The 19509-nt window shown below is 39.0% G+C and overlaps 1 protein-coding gene across 10 annotated transcripts in view; it reads right to left on the reverse strand.

Annotated features, from left to right (window-relative positions):
• Nucleotides 1–19509, reverse strand: part of Ampdeam (AMP deaminase) — a 39720-nt gene that overhangs the window by 1844 nt on the left and 18367 nt on the right. For 4 of the 10 annotated variants that reach the window (XM_072020714.1, XM_072020713.1, XM_072020718.1 and 1 more), the window contains 8 exons: nt 17780–17957; nt 4638–4791; nt 2955–3141; nt 1253–1602; nt 910–1107; nt 530–825; nt 331–457; nt 83–246 (listed from right to left, as the gene is read on the reverse strand). In XM_072020714.1, the coding sequence (XP_071876815.1) occupies nt 83–246; nt 331–457; nt 530–825; nt 910–1107; nt 1253–1602; nt 2955–3141; nt 4638–4791; nt 17780–17957 (1654 nt within the window). Of the gene's footprint in view, nt 1–82; nt 247–330; nt 458–529; nt 826–909; nt 1108–1252; nt 1603–2954; nt 3142–4637; nt 4792–9385; nt 9842–14219; nt 14408–17779; nt 17958–18702; nt 18819–19509 lie in introns of those variants that run through there. The other 6 variants (XM_072020716.1, XM_072020715.1, XM_072020717.1 and 3 more) reach the window with 5 other exon arrangements.

Here is a 19509-nt window from a genome sequence, read left to right on the forward strand (position 1 = left end):
AATAAATAATATACTCTACATCAAATGTTTGTCTAATCAGACAGCTAACACCAATTACTAGTCGCAGAAAGTGTATACGTACGCTCTAAAATGATTCAACACGGTCATGTTGGCATAAGTGTAGTATTGATAATATCCGTAAGGAGGATTTTCAACATCGTCCCATTCTGGGGGTGGACAGACATCTTTATCGAATAAAGGATTTTCAGGTTTGCTCTCGTCATCGACCGAATCAAATCCTATTACCTATAACGACGATAGTATCGATGATTCTAAAATACCAAACCAATTCCAAATATTATCAACGTTTATTGTTAAAAATTTGCTTACGTATTGGAGAAATTTATGTAGCTCTGGGTGAGAATTAGCGTCATTCGTTACTTCGAAAAGAGGAAGGAAGATGTTGTTCATTATCTCTTGGAAATTTGTCAGCAATTTGTTCAATTTAAAAATGTCACTAAATGGAAACGGCAGATATTAGAATGATTTTAGCTGAAATATTAAATCGAACACACGCTAAATAACTTACTAAAGCCGAGGAATCTGAATGAGCCAGCGCACATTGTCCGAATATACGTCGCTTTGAATTGCCCATTTTGCTAATTTGTCCCACTCTTCTGGGCTTTTGCCGTAAATCGAAAGACGTAGTTCCGCATTTTGGTACTTGGATTCTTCGAGATCGCTAGCGACTTCCTTGATTATTCTTGCGAAAAATTTACCATCCAAATAGTTATCCGTTTTTAGAAACACTTCACGCAGGCGACTTTCACCGATTGGATTGTATTTGGCATTGAATTTGTCGAACCTATGGAACGTGTTTCTATCCTGAAAGAAAAAGGAAAAACGCGGGTAAATATTTTATTCTGAAATTTATCTTCCCATACGTATGATATATCAGTGGAAACTTACCGCATGCACATCCAACATATCAACACTGAGATCGTAAGTCGTCAGATTCATCGATTGAAATACCTCCTGCAGAGTCATTGTTTCTTTGTTCTTGGAGTACGTGACGATTTCATCCGCGTGATTCTTCAAGGTTTTCTTAATAAATCTGAGCAGATGCTTTTGATTCATGCAAGATGCTGCATGAATATGGGTATCAACCTGAAGTCAATAGAACAAACATTTCAATCTGCTTAAAAGTATATCATCTATTCGGTATTGAAAATGTTCATGATGTAAATCCGTAATATAATCTGTTTGCTGCTAGTTGTAAATTGTAAGTACATTCGGCTCCTCTTATACTAACCTTTCTGATGTTATAGAAGTCCCTATGAGGGACTGCTTTTTGACTGGCAAGTTCCCTAAGCTCGTTCAGTAACACATGCAGTTGGAACTTTGACGAAAGATAACTCAGTCTTCTGTAGCAAAAAGATTTTAATGGACCATCGGCGATCATCGCGCAAAGAAGGTTCATGTCCCTGACAAAAGTGGCTAAGTCAGGATACGAGTAAGGGACTGGCTTCCCATTAGCTAAATCTTCCTCATTAGCGTACACATTGAAGACACCGTTAACGGGAGCAATTATGTAATTCTTTGCCATAGGAAATTCACATTGCCACGGATCTCCTCGAGATGCAGGTGCGTGCACAGGATGATCTAATAGTAACATTGTTTAGGGAGGACAAGTATTAAAACATCATTCATCTCGAGTTACGATATGCAATTACTTGCAAGGTAATACAGTATTTCGTTTATTCTTTGGGAGATTTCAACGTTTTTATACGCGTCGATACATGGACAGAAAAGCAACTACGTGTGCTATGTAAGATGATACGATCTAACCCTGCTGCACGTCCTTTGGATCATTTCAGATCCAGTTCTATCTTTCTATCGTTAGAGAGCATTTCTCAAATCTGAGGAAAATATTTCAAAAATCGTTATTCACGTGCATGATTTCTCTTTTCGTTTGTACGTTGAAATGTCTTTCTCCGTTGAAGTTGTTTGAAAGCAAGATTCAATGATCGCAGCAGGGTTAAAGCTGGTTCAGACACGGCAAGTAACAAGTAAACAACATACTACCAAACGATTTGCCCGTTCGCAAGCGAGACCAGTGGTACGGTAAAAAGGTTCAGCCGAGTACATCAGAGTTGTTACATCTTTCGGCCAAATAGAAGAATGAAACAGCATTTCTTTCACTAAATTTACCGGATGCGTCTCGTTTAATGGAGTTCATTAGCAACTTGTCACGTTCGCGCTAGAATCGGGACGCTTGCCAAGCTTATCACCTGTTTCGTTCACGTTTGGACGAAATTTCTCTCGCGACGTACAGTCGAACGTACCGTATATACGTATATTTACTCAAACTTGGCTCGTTTTAAATCAAACATAAATTGACTGAACTCGAACCAAAACTCATTTAATTGCTCTTCAGCTTGTGCTCTGTATTGAATTTCAGTTGGTATTTTTAATTCGGTCGTCTATAAATTATCTACAGCAATAAGCCTACATATCCAAGCCAAAAATCTTCTCTCATTTTCCTGTGGTAATAGCATCAGTCGGTTAAAGCTGTTGTCAGCCAAAGCTATCGTCGGTGAAGTTTGGTGTCGCTGACAAATCCGATATAGGTAAACCGTAGTAGTCGGTGACTTCAACGATAGCCTAAATTCCTCGTTACTCGCTTACTGTACTGGCCAATCTGTGCCTGAACCAGTGCTTGAAGAGGGTTTGAAACAAAGCATAAGAAGGATAACGAGGGAGGTGGACCTTTCAGAGGTGCGTCTTCGATCAGTGCAGCGATGTATGCGTCGGATCAAACGTCCACGATTTCGCTTTCAACTTCTAACTGCAACTTCTTACCTTGAGAAACGATACGTTAAAGTAACTTTACGTCATGAACATTTAAGATGTCGAGAACATTACTTGACGTACAAGACGTACAAGGGGATTTCGATAAGAGAAAGATCGTCAGGCGTTAAGAGGGTGGTACTCTATGAATTTGAAATAAATACCTGCGATGGCTTTACGATCATCGTGCTGAACTTCGTCGTCGCTGTTCACTGGCCTCTTATCGACGCTACGTAGAAATCGCGATGTTATAGAAGGGAAGCTCTGTTTGGAATTATTCATGTATTTTTCACGTATTGCCAGTGCCTGAACCAACATCTGCGACGCTTGCTGCAGATCTTCCAAGGGTACCTGCAAACGCACGACGTTTTAGTTAGCCTTTGCAACTTTATACAAACGGTATACACGGTCTCAAAAGTTGCTTCCCTTCGCTCCCGTCTGCGTTTCTTCAAAAAAGTGTCAGACATTTTATATAAAATTATACACAGGGTGTACCATGTAACCGTGGTCAAGCATCTTTTGGCTATTTCCGATGATCTGACAAAATCTGATGTTCCAAATAAAAGTCAATCGATATTTCGTCAGCTACAAGCCACCGTATAAAAAATTTCCAAAAAGTTGTTTCTTCGACAAGCTATCTCGAGGCTACTTTGACGTTTTTAAATGACACGGTATTTTTGCCTTCGTATGAGTTCACCGACATACCGTATCGTATTCTTGACTCTCGAAATTTCGGCTCGATATAAACGATGAAGATACCAGCGGAATCTCGGTTATCCGACGTTTCGTATTATCCGAGACGCTTTCAACTTTACCATAACTCCATATTTTCCAAGATTTTAACTTGAAATTTTAATTTCGAAGCGTAGCTAGCGAGATATCGCTAAAGCGATCGATCAAACGTCCTCGACTGATTAAATAAAAATAAATTATATGAATAAAAAAATTAATCTTTTCTACGATTTCGTCGAGGTTCTACCGTGTATCTAAAGGTACTTTTACGAATTCCAATAAATCATGGATTTTCTTTATAACTGTCGTTAATATTCTTCGTTGGAACGTAAAATCGATGTTTAGATCGTTACGCATCGTACAATACGATCGTGTAGCGATTAAAAGAGCTTCTTATGAAATAATGGAACAGAGGGTTGGTTACGGAAGAGAGAAATCGTAACGTAACGAAATCCTACGTAAGGCAGCGCGCTCTTTAAGGCTTCCTATCGTAGAAATCTCAAAAAAGCATAATCTTCTACGTAACAGAGATTTTACGCGTGGACTTGATCAATCTGTTCTATCCGTTACAACACGTGACAACGAAGTAATAGTAAGATAATCGAGCTACTCGTAAAAGCTCGACCACAATACGGTATAATCTGGCCAAGTTATGTTTACTCGAAATAAAAGATGGAACATACGAATAGAAACAAATGAATAAACGATTAATTTTACTTCAAGATGATTGTAATCGTTGGTTTTAAACTTTCACGATGATTGGACGACGCATTTGCGGTTCTTGCTGGTTCAGATCCGCAAAAAGTGGCGTGCAATGCGAAGCACAACGTAGGGCAACTGTACTTAATATAGGTCAGCACTTAATATGGAACGGCGCAATATCTCGACGAGTAATTGACAAAATCAGTCGGTAACGGTATTTCGTTGAAAGCAAGGCGTATTAATCTTTTTCCAGTTTCGCTTGGAAATCTGTCGTTGAACGCGTTTGATCGTTGTGTTTGAAAACGTATGACAGCTTTGGAGAGAGGCGAGTTACGTGCATCTAATATCAGGTTGTCGCGCAAGTTGCTTTCAACGTTTTCAAACGACTACTGTCTGATTCGATCTTAACATACCCCGGAAGTATCTTCGCCGGATATGGAGACCCTCTGGAAGTGTGGCACGAAATCATTTTCCTCGAGATTGAAGATATGATCGACGTCATCGGGAACACCGGGACCGAGCGATGGTTCATAATGGCTACGACGTTCCTCTAAATCCTTGGCAGCTCTGTAAGAATACTCTAAACATGATTTTTTCACTCGTACAAACGTAGAAGCCTGAATCGCGATCGAACGAACAAGCGTCGACAGTTTTTACGAGATACAACACATACTGACATATATTAGCTGTATTAGCTAATCTGTGAAAAATGGATACAAAACAACGAGCACATAAAACACTTTATACGGAAATCAAGTTACTTGCATCGGGTTATTGTTTAAGGATCAACGAACGAGCTACAGGTGCTGCTACGTTGTAAACAAAAAGTTGATCGCATTCTTGGAAGGATCAGTGAATTTTTGGATGCTCGCTAAATTTTATGGAAACGTACGTTTTCAACGTCATATTACCATACCAAGTTTTTACGAAAAGGCACGAAATTTTTTACGAAATCGGAATCAGGCACGCCAGCAAACAACCTTTGCCTGCCTCGCTGTTAATAAATTTATTAAATTTCTTTCGTCAGCATCGACACATCGTTGCTTTGCTTTTGAATCAGCGATTCAACAAGTTGCACTAAACTTTGACACGTAGTTTTGCTCATCCCGTACAATGTATGAAATACGTGGTCGTCCTCTGACGATTGTCTCGCAGCGACGAACAGTCGACGATTAACAGTGTGGATGAAAATTCACGCGCGTCTTGACAAATGCTCGAACTTGATCCTCCAAAAGGAAATCGAAGCCTCCAACGAAATTTCGTTCTTTTCGATTTTCGTCTTGTTCTCAGCTATAGAATCTGCCTGGCCCCATTCGTACCATGAATTACGAACCCTGTACAGTTCCATAAATTGAATCGATCCAGTGACAAACCATTAGCATACTTCTAACGAGACAAATTGGAACTTTAAGCTACGTTTAAATGGTTGCTGGCTAGCCTACGTCGTTCGAACATCGTGATTCTCAACTATCGTTCGTACAGAACAGCGCTTCTTAAACTTTTCCTATTCGCGACCCCAATTATACAGCCGAGAAGGTACATACGAATAAACATACGAATAAAACGTTAATCGGCGACTAAATCAAAGGAGTTTAAGTTTAAACGATTCTCCGTTATATCTATAATTTTATCGCTCATTACCACTTATTACCACTTATTAAAGGGACAAAATTAAATTTGCGTCGTTTCGCGACAGATACGTAGAATAAAGCGTTAAAAACCATTTTAGAAATCGTTTAAAATTCTGTCCTAATTCCAAAAAAAAAAAGAAAAAAATCCATTTGAACGATTTTTCGAAAAGCCCGATGATTTATATCCACATTGATTAATAACTGGCGGAATTCTTCTCGATCCTTCGACGGCGGACGATCGGCATTGTTCGTTTCACTGGTACATCGTGGCATTTACAAAAATTTCGACGACCCCGTAATCCTATTACGTAACTCGCGTAACACGGGGTCGCGACCTACAGATTAAGAAGCCCTGGTACGGAACAAAGTCCCCGCATTTCGTCTTTGCTCCGCGAAGAAAGAAAACGATGAAAAAATGAATTACGATCGAACTAAAAGTACGTAAATGTAAAAGAATAGCGTTGCTATCGAACGAGAAAAGAAAAGTCATTGAACACACGCTAACGTATTTAAATTAGATGCATCGAACCTGTCGTTTCTGTTTAACCGGTTCAGGACGGGTATGCGCTATATTTATATAATATGACTCGAATATTTCAATATCTTTGAGCGATTATGTTTCCTTTAAAGCAGGATTCCTGGCCGTGCGCTTCCATGTAAATCGCAAACAACTTTTATCGTAGCGTCGAATTTCAAGTTTCGTTCGCTTTACGGTCGCCGAATTTTTAAACGATAAGACAAATGATAATGAAATGGTAAAACAAGTGCGTTCGATCGGATAACGCAGTGTAATAGAATATTAGAACGTACGATAGCGATAAAATGTTTCCAGTCAAGCAATTAACGAGATAAGAGTAATTAAAATGTACAAAAATTAATAGCTGATAATCTACATATACATTAATAATATGCAATTACAAAGCGGGGAAAATTTGTCTTTCTTCGTTGATATCGTTGAGAAAAGATACAAATTTTATTGAGAACAGCGGAAAAAGAGAATCGAACTATGATCGAAATTAAATACAGACCACAAAACAAACAAAGAAACCACAAAGCCTAAACGTACGTGTAATTGATAATTTTAACGTAGTTGGTAACCGTAATTGTCGCAACAATTCTATGGGAACTGTGGACAAAGTTGATATCGCCGTTTCAGCGCAATAGCGACGTACCTGCAAATTTGTAAACTTCGAAGTAAACGTATTGCTAGTCTCGGACATACATGATCTTTCTATTATAGAGGAGCGTACGAACGGTCGATATTATTGTCAATATTTAGGTTTCTCGATATTGTACCGGCGATATACAGGACGTCCTCGTTCTTCCAACCTTGTCGATATATTCTGTAGGTCAGGATAAGGAAAAACGTCGATAAACGTATCGCACATCTGCTTCAACAACAACACGACGTCGTTCAAGATTCGTAGAATTTTTGAGTTACGTTTCTTTCGTTTTCTAAGGGAATAATAGAAGCACAACGTGTTTTGCTTCATCTCTATGTATCGTACGTTGTATCGTCTCTAATATCTCTATGTATTTCTATCGTACGATCAAAATGGATCGTGCGTAACTCGATAAAATAACATAAAGCAAGAAATGCGTGCATCCATCATTTCCTTGGAAAACGAAAGAAACTTTTGGGACAACCTAATAATTTCTACTGGTAGAATCCCGGAAGTGAAGACAGTTGTGCCGCTACACGTCGCATCATCGCGAAACCAGAACAGTTCGGAACGTTCGATCTCGTTCATCCTAAAATCATGATTTTTCGGTTATCGTCGCAACGGATGACCAACCTGTCGTTGGAAGCTTCGTCGTGGAGTCGTAACGGAAAGAAGAGAGAAACAAAATAATGAAATAAAATAAAACGACCTAGCAAACCAGCCTTACCTTAACGAACTTCCTTTATTACTGTATAAAGTAGGAATAGACGAGAAATATTTACATCTGGTAGTAGTCAGAAGGTATCATAACACGTACTTCTACAACCGCAACTCCGACGAGTAATAAACCAGCAACTTCAAAGGGTAATAAATTCGATCTTTCGCCGCTGCCAATCTCGTATTGACAGGAATGTTGAACATCTTGAAACGAACTTGTACTCGAAGTCGTACAAGAATCACGATAGCTTCTGGCCACTACCAGATGCAAATGTTTCTCATCTATTAATACCTTGCGTCGTGGTAATGCACGTTCGTCACCGCTCGTTGCGTATATCTTTTCTTTTTTCTCGTAACTCTTTAACGATGCTTCCAATGGCGTACGTTTATATAACTTTTTTTTTTCTTTTCTTATCTCGGCCCGTAGAACGTGTATAGACAGCGTCTGGCCGGGAAAACAAAACTGGGACAGCAAACACCTTGTATATCGATCATCCGCAGCGTCTCCCACGTACCATATTGTTGAGAACCTTAAATATTGACGATAATATCGATCGCCTGGACGCTCCTTTAAAGTTTCATAATTTTCCGAACGTTGTTGACCAGTGGACGAGAGTAACGTCGCTACTGAAATATTTGTTGTTAGCTAACGCGCTTCGTAGCAATAACGGCGTAAGTTGTGTCGTAAACATAGCTAAAAGTAAAACCAGAGAGAATGCGAACCACGTTGTTTGTCTCGACATTGTAAAACATTTCCTCCGTTATTTAATTACAAGTTTTACCGGACGAACAAACTCGTTCGCCTCGTCTCCTGAGAAATCACCTTTTTTTCTGCAGCTGCGTCATCGCTGCGCTGGAACGGCGAACGTACGTAAGGTACTCTGAATTTCTTCAAAAATCTGCATAGAGCGACGCTAGCAAACAGCCCCTCGCTTAATTCATCTTGCTATTTATAACGTTTAGGTGAAACGTCTTAAATTCGTCTTTCTGCTATTTTTAACCGCAATTAACGAAAAGCGTCGTCACACTGCATAATTCAACAATCAGATCTGCGATCTTATCGTTTATTATCCAAGCTAACTGTTAGATTGTCCCAAAAGTCTCATTTTCTGTTTTGTATTATTTCGTTGAGCTATGTTGTTACGATCCATTTTGTTCCATTACTACTTTTGTTTTCTTACTATTCTTTCGTAGCAGTAATAGTAGTAATAGTAGTAATAGTAGTAGTAGTAGCAGTAGTAGTAGTAGTAGTAGCAGTAGTAGTAGTAGGACAAGCTGGATCATACGTAATTCGATGAAATAATATAAAACAAAAAATGCTGTGTATCTATTATTTCCTGATAAAACGAAAGAAACTTTTGGCACAGTCTAATACTTTTCGTTTCATACGAAAACGGATGAAAATCACTCGTCGGATCCAAAAAGAATATTCGTACCATCGTACAAGAAACACATAGCAATCCGATTGATTCGAGAGCGAAGAATATGTCACGTCGGATCCCGTATTATCGATTTCTTGGAAAATTATCACACGCGAAAGAGAAATTTTCAGGGTAATAGAACAAATGGTCGTTCTTCGTCTATCTTCAAAGCTCCGTCCTAAAAGGGTTAAAGGGTGTGAGCAATCATGATGACGGCATTTTAATTTACCTCAAGAGTATCCTATTATCCCTGAGCCATCGTTTCGATTCGTTCGCACCAGCGAACATGTTACACGATCCTTCTCTCGTATTTTACGTCTGTTGCATGCACGCTGACAGCGTCCGAAAAACGAAATGTTCTCATAAGCAAATGTTCCTTTCTTGTCGCATGCTTTTTCATTTCTCTTTTCTTTACTTATCGCAAAACTCGACAAAGCAAACAACGATATTCCAGTTTCCTTATCCGTTATATTTTATTATCCGTTTTCATCGTGAACTTGGTCGTTCGTTTCGTCTCAATGCGAACTTTCCAGCGGGTTTCAATTTACGTTTGCCCTCGTTTATAAGCTCACAACGCATCCATAACGCGTTGTGTCTCGTCAAACGATCGTCTAGTTAGTTGGTTAAACGTTAGCCAGTTTACAATTGAGGGACCCAGATGTGGAAAACGTGCGAACACGTGATACTAAAAATTGACGGCAAAATCAGCTTCAGGAGGAGAATAAATTCTTCTCAATCGCTGATCGACGTACGTTCGAACAGCTTTTTTTACTGCACGGTATTCTGTCCAAGCGTTAAACCGTCTACCAAAGGCAAACACGTTTTATTATGCGATTATAACGTTTCTCAGCGACCGATGCCTTCGTTCGTTTCAAATATGTACATATTTTATTAGCGTTCACGTGCAATGTATTCTTTCCTCTGCTCGATCGAGTGAATTCTCATTACGAGAGTTTAGTAGGAAACTATTGACGTTCTAATTGTTGCAAGAAAATACAAAAGTGGTGCAAGTGTCGATAGAATCAGGAAAAATACGCGGCGTTGGAAAAACCAGAGACATTAACGAACAAAAACAAAAACGCATTGAAAATTATCCAAAGCGCGTAGATATAAAGATCTTGTACAAATGGAAGTTGCTTATGTTGAGAGAATTGCGTGAGTTGGCAAACAAAAACATACGGAACGCATAAATGGAATTTAAATCTTATTACAATACTGTGATTCTGTGTCCTCAGCTTGAACAAGTCAATCTAAACATTAACCGCCAAGTGTGAAGCATAAAGTTATATTCGCTAGATCAGAGAGCTAACAGAAACCAAATAACGTAAGTTCTACTAGTATAAATTATAAAACGAATAGAACAAGCGTCAAGTTCTCAAACCAAAGATCGTACACGCGAGTCTCGTTGCAACAAGATAAATAATGATAAATAATATTAATAATTTAAGAAACTAGTGCTGCGTACTACTGTCAATATTAACCAGTTAGCTGTTGCTAACGATAGAAATAAAGTCGCAACGAAACGACCGTTTTCATCGTTTAATTTTATTACTGCAGTTGCCAAATTGCGATTTAAACGGCAAATTGTAATTACTTTTCACTGGTGACGAGTATATTCGTCGAAAACAGCTAACTGGTAGCGATTAACAGTTTGCTTCGTGAGCTAGGTAGATCGTCGCGTTTCTTACGATGCCATCAGGTGTCCCAATACTTATGGACGGGTTCGTATATATCTCCACTTTCGTCAAGCTTCGACGAAGAAGTGGAACACATACAGACAGACAGATATAGATTGCACGTAAGAATTACATTGCAAGTTGTCTAAGGAGACGGAATAACGTGACTTTCTTTCCCACTAGATGTAGAGGAAAGTCGTACAGTACCGGCCAAAATTCTCGCTTCTACCGTTAGTTAATCTCGCTATAAACGGACAATTAAATAAATACTACGAGAATGCAAGGCGATAGGGAAAATAATTGCTTTTTACGGCTGGAATTGTATGGATGAAAGTAAACTATTTTACTACGTTCCGTATTGTACGAAATTCGAAACAATTTTCAAAACATAATCGGAAACGATCCTTTTTTGTTAAATGGGAAACAGTTTTTCCCGCTTAGTTTCCCCTAGGAAATGGCTACAACGCACGGAAAAAGACCGCTGACAAATATTAAAAAAGAAAATAACGTCGATACGTGTATCGGCGCCGTCGCTAAAGAGCTTCTTCCTCCTCCTCGATACGCGTATCGACCCCGCGTTGAACGTGTCAATAGAAGGATGAAAAACGCAACAGAGGTATCGATAAGTATTTCGAAATTTTCCCACGCATTTTCAAAGTCTGGTAAAACGATTGCCCTTTAATTTAAATCTTCCGGTTGACGTAGGAGAGAACGCGGAAAGAGAGAAAGAATACGTTTGCCTACGGAGGGTTAATTTAATCCTGTTCGCAAAAGGTTACACGCTACATCGCTGCAAGGCAATGAAACGAACGGTACAACGCACGAGATACATAGTTGATAATAGAAAAAGCAGAGAGTCGATATAAATTGCAGCATATGGCCTTTCTTCACTGAGCCCCTCAATCGTCTTGTTGTCACGAAACATGTAAATATTTACGATCATCGTCCGGCATTTCGAAACGGTATCGAAGGCAACCATGCGTTTCATTATTTCTCGTTACCGGACAAACGGTAACAACGATTCGAAAAAAAGACACCACTTGTCGCAATTCTACCGTAATATCCGTGCAATAACACGTTCGATTTTACTCGCGAGGTTTTAAGTCGACTTTATCGTAAGAATCTAGGAAACGAGCGTATAAAACGTATCTGCGATATTTACGGTATTCGTAAATAGTAGTGCACGTATGCGTTCGCAAACAGAATAAAATCGTGCGAAGATAACGCATGTACGGTTCGACTGTTAAACACTTCGATCGCACGTACAATGGCTGTTGGATAAAAGACGCAGACAGAATTTGTTCGCGATCGAACGAGATATGTTTCGAGTAGAACAGCGGCCGTATTTGTCCATATGTTGCTACGATCGCTACGAATGCGCAACGATTTTGCGGTAAGAAGATCATCGCGACTCGAACGAAGAAACATGAGAAAAGGAAATGTGTCGATGATCGACAAACGGGGGAACGAAATTTCCATAACGACGTACATCTTCCTACGCGTAACCTGTTACATAGAGCGCTTGTAAATCTTGGCGATATCAAGTGCAGTACTAGCGCACCTTTTCACGAGATCGGAAAATTTTTTCACGAAATATTCGCAGGAACGAATGTCCGCAGCTATTAACCAGTTAGCTGTTGCGACCTGCTTGAAAAGCGTGTAGCAAAAAGTAAGCGAGTTAACTCGTCAAACGAAAGATATATGTGGCTGTTATAATATAAGATTAAGTTGCAGCGAGACGACCGTTTTATTTCTGAATGTTATTGCTGCAATTTGTTGCAATTACCAAATCGCGATTTAAACAGCAAACTGTGACTGCCTCTTACGGTTGGCGAGTATACTCGTCATAACACGAAATATTGCCACTTCTTCGTGACGAGTATACTGATCGAAAACAGCTAACTGGTTAAAAAACGTAACGTCGAATCATGCGTCTGCGTATGTGCTCTATGTACGTATACGTGGCTCACGAAAATATTCGCACGCTCCTTGCAACTGTTTATGCATATACGAGTCGCTTAACGCAAAAATGCCGATCACTGATTAACAAGGAACGAAGTCGTAATCCTGTAACGTAGAATAATATTAAAGAACGTTACATCTGTTTTATGTAAGTCACTGTACAGTTACAGTCCCAAGATACCACACCTGCACGAAACGGAATCAAGGTTAAGCTTCGGAGATGAGGCGTTAAACCAAATAGCTAGAAAACTGACTTACGCTACTTTCGCGTTAGACGGCTCGTATTATACGAAACGTTTTGAGACTTGATTGGCTCTGGAACGGGACACGACCGACGTGATTACATTGGTAATATTTGAAACGAATCTGAAAATGTATGTAAAAGTTAGAAGATATTTTATGGATTTCGTAGAAGTTAGCGTATTTGAACAAAGCGTTTGAACAGTGAATTATTCGCTATACGAATAATACAGAATATACAGCGAGACTATCTTTGCCACTGATTGCATGTCGAAGACCACTGTTCATGCTGTGTATTAATTTTTCATTAACCGTATGTTTATGATAAATGTCTATGTATATAAATGTGATAAGTAAATCTAAAAATGTACGTAGAAGTTGGAAGATACGTAGTGCAAGCGTACTGTCCGTTTCAATAGCCAATTATTCGCTATATCAATAAGCCACAATATGTAGCGAAACTGTCTTTTGCGCTAATGGCATGGCTAAGATTACTTATTCATCCTGCATACTAACGTTTCGCTAACAAGTGTATGTCTGCAATAAATATTTTCTACCTTCTCTACATACATTTCCGGACTGCTCTCAAATCTTACTATCATAACCACGATAGTCGTGTCTCGTCACTAGACCGCGGATCTTTATGCGAAGATCGTTCGTTTGAAAATACAAAATTGCACAAATCAGTAATATAATATGAGGAACCATAAGAAAACATTCAAAGTGCAGTGCTTTCTATGATACGTGGTAGTTAAATCAATTTCTCAGTTTCTAGAGATTCTTTTCTCTCAGCTATATCCTTAAGAACACGAATTTCCGTGAAAATCCACGGTCTACTCGTCTACGGTGCCAACGAAATGTCGAAAAGTTTCGTACACGCATAATGTACAGGTTATTGCCGTAAATAAGAATTCTGTGGTAAGTTTTGGAACGCTTTCACGAGCCACTGTGTTTAAGTGTCAAAATGTCGTTGAGGATTCGCTCGACAGTTTATCGTTGCACAGGACGGGAAACTAAGCGAACGCGAACGTCTAACCAGGAAGAGACGGCGGCTCGACCTTATTTCCGTTTCCTTTCGTTATTCATCGATACATCTGTAACGCGTAATTCGAAGGTGTCACGGCATAGTAAACGCGGCGAGAGTCCGCGAATGTAAAATTTCTGTCAATCGATACGTTAACTCACATAGCCTAGCCTCGGAAATTCTCGTGGCGAGGTCATGAAAGGCTATCGTAAAGCCGACCGGGGATCATGCGGCCGTCCAACACGAGTCTGATATTTCTTGATAGCGTACCGGAAACGATCTACGTTGCACGCAGAGCATACCGTCGCGCACTTCCTACCACCACGATGGTCTTACGACTACTGAAAGGCCGGCCATGAAGGCTGCTCGCGAACCTAACCCCTTCCCCACGTCTATGCCACTGCCACGCCATCATCGTCGCGCCACACCGAATCTCGCCACTCGCTCATTGTCCACCAAGCAACCACATTGCCCATATTGCGAACACGTAGTTCGTTCGATGTAGCCCCTATAGGTTGTCGCTGCTTCGATTAATCGCGTTAACACTATTATCGTTATAAAGAAGCTTTCGTTTAATCGTTCGGGAATTAACCCGAAGGTAACAGGCAACGCAATTGTATCGGCACAAGGCAGCTCTTGAAAATCAATTTCATCGCGCCATGATGTTCCGCTATGCGTAGCTGCGATCCTCGCAAATAACAAAACCATCGCAGATTCTTTAATCTGCTATCTTGTAATTGGATTATATTTTGTCGCAGAAAGTTATATACTGTATTTGTTTATCCCGGTTCTGTCTCGGCCAAACGTTGTCGTTGCGTTCTTTAGGCACCGAGATAAGGAAAAAGCGTCGTATAAACGTATGCGTGTTATTGAGAGCATCGTCAAAGAGTTATGACAAAAGAACGACGTAGGAAATGACCGATAACGAATATGCGTTACTACGTATACTATACGTACACTAGTACAGAGTATGAATGGATCAAGAATAATTACATCTGGTGATAGTCGGTAGCCACGATTCTACGATTCCAACTACAAGTCCATTTCAAAATGTTCACCATTCCTGACGATATAAGATCGGCAGTGGCAAAAGATCAAAGAGTTGAATTTCGAATGAACGCTGAATTTTTCAAGTTTCGAGCTTTGTATCCATTAGCTTTTCAAATTCTGTTCCTTTCAAAGGATTTTTCAATTTGGGGGATGTAGTCGGGAGTCGAAGGAGAGCCAGGAGGCTGACGAAATCGCACGACGTCGTATTTCGTCAGAAACTGCTGGAAAAGGTGCGACGAATGAGCCAGTTGTCGTAGCGAAGCACGAAATAGTTTCAGTCATCGCTTTTCCAAAACTCAGACCGTTTCCGTCTCACTGCGTCACGTAATCGCTTCGGAGTATCCGGATAACGCTCCTTGCGCGCCGTCTGATCTTTTGCTACGTTTTTACGATAAACAATACCTTGGGAAACAACGATTTCCTTGACCAGCAAGTACTGCACTTGATTCTAATATAAATATATATATAATGCATGACATTAGTTAAAGTCACATCTTATACATTACACAAAATACACCAGCTACAATGGTAACCACAGCAGATTAAACGGTAAACCAGATAGATCTACGTTGCAGTATTGATCGTTACTTTACTGCATACGAACTAAGATCTATCGTGTGAGATAATTTTACCAGTGTTCGTTTTAATCGCAAACGTAATAGCGCTTGTACCGAGAATATGTTAACGGCAAATTATGTGAAAAAATTAGTCGAGTCGTAAAATCATGCTTTCTAATGGAAATTTTATTCCAAGTTTTAGTTTACTGCACAAATCTTAGAATGATAAAAATGATATGATAAATATTATTAAGGGCACTTGTTGACCTTTCGTTAGGCGGCTATTTTTTTCCTCCTGGCCTAAGCAAGCAAATGTAATAGAAATTGAGCGCAACTGAAAATTTATTTTCAGAAGCTTCAGCACTCGCATCAAGAGGCATGGAATGGAACTAACAAGAGTAATAGCCAAGAATAGAATTGAATTAGGTACATGCACCTTCGTAGATAATCCCAATTATAGACGGCAGTTAAAAAGAGATCATAAATTCTGACCACCTATAAAAACGCATTGCAATGAAATTTACGTCTTTTTAAGACAACACGAGACTCACAAGTGGATCGCATAAAAGCGCAATTTTCAACATTAATAGAATGTCCTGAAGGAAATGTACCGGTGTTCTATTTTAAAAGCAAGAAATGACCTCTAGAATGAACGTCTAGGGCAGGAAAAGATTACAGGCCTTTTTAGACGATGGAGAAGGGAAATTTCTTCTCAGCAGCGAATAAAAGATTACAAATTGGAAAATGTAAAAATTCCTGAACTGAAAAATTAAACGTAATCTTAAAAGCATAGTTAAATATATTATTTATCTTAATTTAAGTCTGTATCAAAAGTATAACGCTTATATTCTTAATGTAGTATATGATTAATTGTACTTAGTAGTAATAGTAGTAGATTGTAACGTGTAGTATATTCCAGCAATTTTATGAATGTTTACTACGAGTATTGGAGCGATTGCAAGTCTTATTTCATTTTGTAGTTTTTAAAATTACTTCAAGCGTGTCTTGTAATAAATGTTATTCTAGTAAGTAGTATTTTCTAGCAAGTATCGTGTCCTATACAATGTTATATAATATACATACGACGGATAATTTTGGAGTTACGTTACTAAAATTCTTCGTTAATGTCACGATACAAGGATAGCTTAAATTTTTTGGAGAATACGGGTACGCTGTAGCTTAAGGCTGTTTAAAATCGTCTTCGTTATGCTTTTCTCTCGCTATTCTCAGTAACGCTTTGAAAAGGGCTGCATCGCGACTACACATAACTACTGCAACGGGTTAAAGAATGACCTCGTTTCAACGTTGAATTTTCATGAATTCTGGAGCAAGGAAATCGATTTATCAAACTGTTCAACAAACTCGTAATATCTTTGGTTTTCAAACATTTACAAGAAAAATTACTATTTTTATAAAATCGCTGTGAAAACTGCTCGAACATAAGAAAAAAGTCCTCCGATAAATACTTTTGACCTACGTGATATAAAAAACCTTAAGGCATAATAAAAAACCAGACATATATATAGAACGTGATTAAAGAATTATCAGTACTGATAATGAAATTTATGTCGATAAGTAAACATATCTACACCGAATCTGTAGAGTTATTGTGACATGTTTAAGTAGACTAATTTGATAAGTAAAGATTACACGTACATATTTGAACATGCTCTTACAATTTTTTAATTTAATTTACAGTATCATAAGAGATAAACGAAGAACACCATTTTACATAACTAATGAGATAATTTGTAATAACGTCTGGATAAGCTCAAATAAACTGAATATCAAATGAACTGAATACATTTTATCGCTATCGCGAGTGGAAAAATACAAAAACCGACAGAACTTTCCAGTACAATAACCGAAGAACTCGAGAAGTAAGAAGACCAGTAGGCGATCGTACTTCCAAATTTTCCACGTACGATTCGTACAATTTCTGAACTGGCGTATTTCAGATCTAATTCGCCTGGACTACCGCCGTGGCTGCTCTCATTGCGTCACGTGTAAACAAGTTTTATCGATGTCTGATTAGACGTCATCCGATCGTACCATGATCGCTAGCGCGAATCAAGGTTCATTTTTTAAAAGAAAAGTACGAACGCGTTACTTACTTGACGGTTAATTGCCTCTGTATGAGAAGCTTCTTCTCGATTTGTTCGATTGGAAATTGTGGCACCTCATAAGGGGCAGAAATTTCATTGGGCAATTCGTGCGGTGCAAGTCTCAAGGAGGTTCCACCACCTGTACCTGTTCCGCCACCGTCCAGACCAAACACCGGACTTTCGCTTCCTGTAATAAAAAGCATAGTCCCTTTTTAGTAAAGAAAAGGTTTAATACCAGACGTATTATTATACCTCGAAAGCGAATGCAAAATGCCTTAAAACGAGTTTAGTCCAGTGCAGCGGTTCTTAATCTCTGGTCCGCGAACCCCGAATGATCGCAAACTCTTCACGACGTGACGCTCACGCGTAACTTGTTATTTTACTAATCGAGTAAAAAATATTTAACCAGTTAACTGCGTTCGACGTGTTTACTCGACGTTTTATTTACTTATGCTAATTACACGCCCCATAAGAGATTTTTAAAACTAAATTTCGCAGTTAACTGATTAAGGAGTACGTGTACCTAAAAAATGTTGTAGGTGTATGTACATTTATCTTTACTTATTTAGACCGAATATCTCTTCTGCGAATTTGAAGATCGTCGATGAGCGATCAACGAATGTTTGAAATATTTCAGGCGTGTTACGGATTCGAAGTTTGAATCAAGTGGAAACGGGGATTATTATATACGCGACAACAGGAAATTATTTAGGATAAACGTGATTAACGAGAGACTAAGAACCGCTGGTTTAGCGGTAACACCTCAAGACTTGGTTAACAAGATTGTACGCTTCTATGTATGTTTAATGCAAATTGCTAAGTAAGTTTCAGCGTGCGTAGTTTATCGCTGTGAACTAGAAAACGCTTTCACTGTAACCGCGAATTATTTAACGTAAACGCAGCAAACATACACGTTGCATCGAGAAAATTACCATCGTTCTCCACCTGCCCCGTTTTTTGCAACCATTCCGTAACAGAATTTCGCTTATATCCAGACAAGTAGTCAGTTTCGCTACCCAGCACCATCGTGCGGTTTTGTTCTGCGCGCCTAGAAAGATTTGCCAGAATTCTAATATCGAACATGATTTCCCCAATTTCTACTCAAATCGATCGTCTACGATAGTTGCAGCTTGTTTACTTGCAAATACAAATCGGTATTTGGTTAAATACAATTGGTTAAAAAAAAGCAATCGAACATGTATATGTCGTATTAGACGTACAAACGAATAATTCAAATTTCTCCATATAAACTATCGGGTCGGCAACTAAACGATTGTAGATTTTGTCAATACCGCCTAATGACAAAATCTACAACCGCTTAGTTGCCAACCCAATAAAAGATCCGAACGTTCGTTTGCTGACTGAGTAATTACAAAAGAAAACTATAATTGTGATACTGGAACTGTCGACCTTCAACCAGTTAGTTGGTTTTGACTAGTATACATTTTAAGTACACGCTTTTCAAAGAAGTCGCAACAGCTAACTGGTTAATGCGTAGCTAAATATATTGCACGTAATTAGTTGGAACTGAAGCAACATGACAAAAATAAATGAATATGTGTAACCGTGTTTCTATCTGAATAAAGGTAAACGTTAATATTGCTAAAAATATTTGCATGTTCTCGGTATTTACAAAAACAAAGAATCTGGCACCAGCCACTGTAACTAGCTTCACAGTTTTACTATTAGGCAGATTCGATTTACGAGTAGTTCGAGAAGTGTAAACAATAATCTCAACC

The sequence above is a fragment of the Bombus fervidus genome, chromosome 18 (genome assembly GCF_041682495.2).
Source record: "Bombus fervidus isolate BK054 chromosome 18, iyBomFerv1, whole genome shotgun sequence".
NCBI classification, from domain to species: domain Eukaryota; kingdom Metazoa; phylum Arthropoda; class Insecta; order Hymenoptera; family Apidae; genus Bombus; species Bombus fervidus.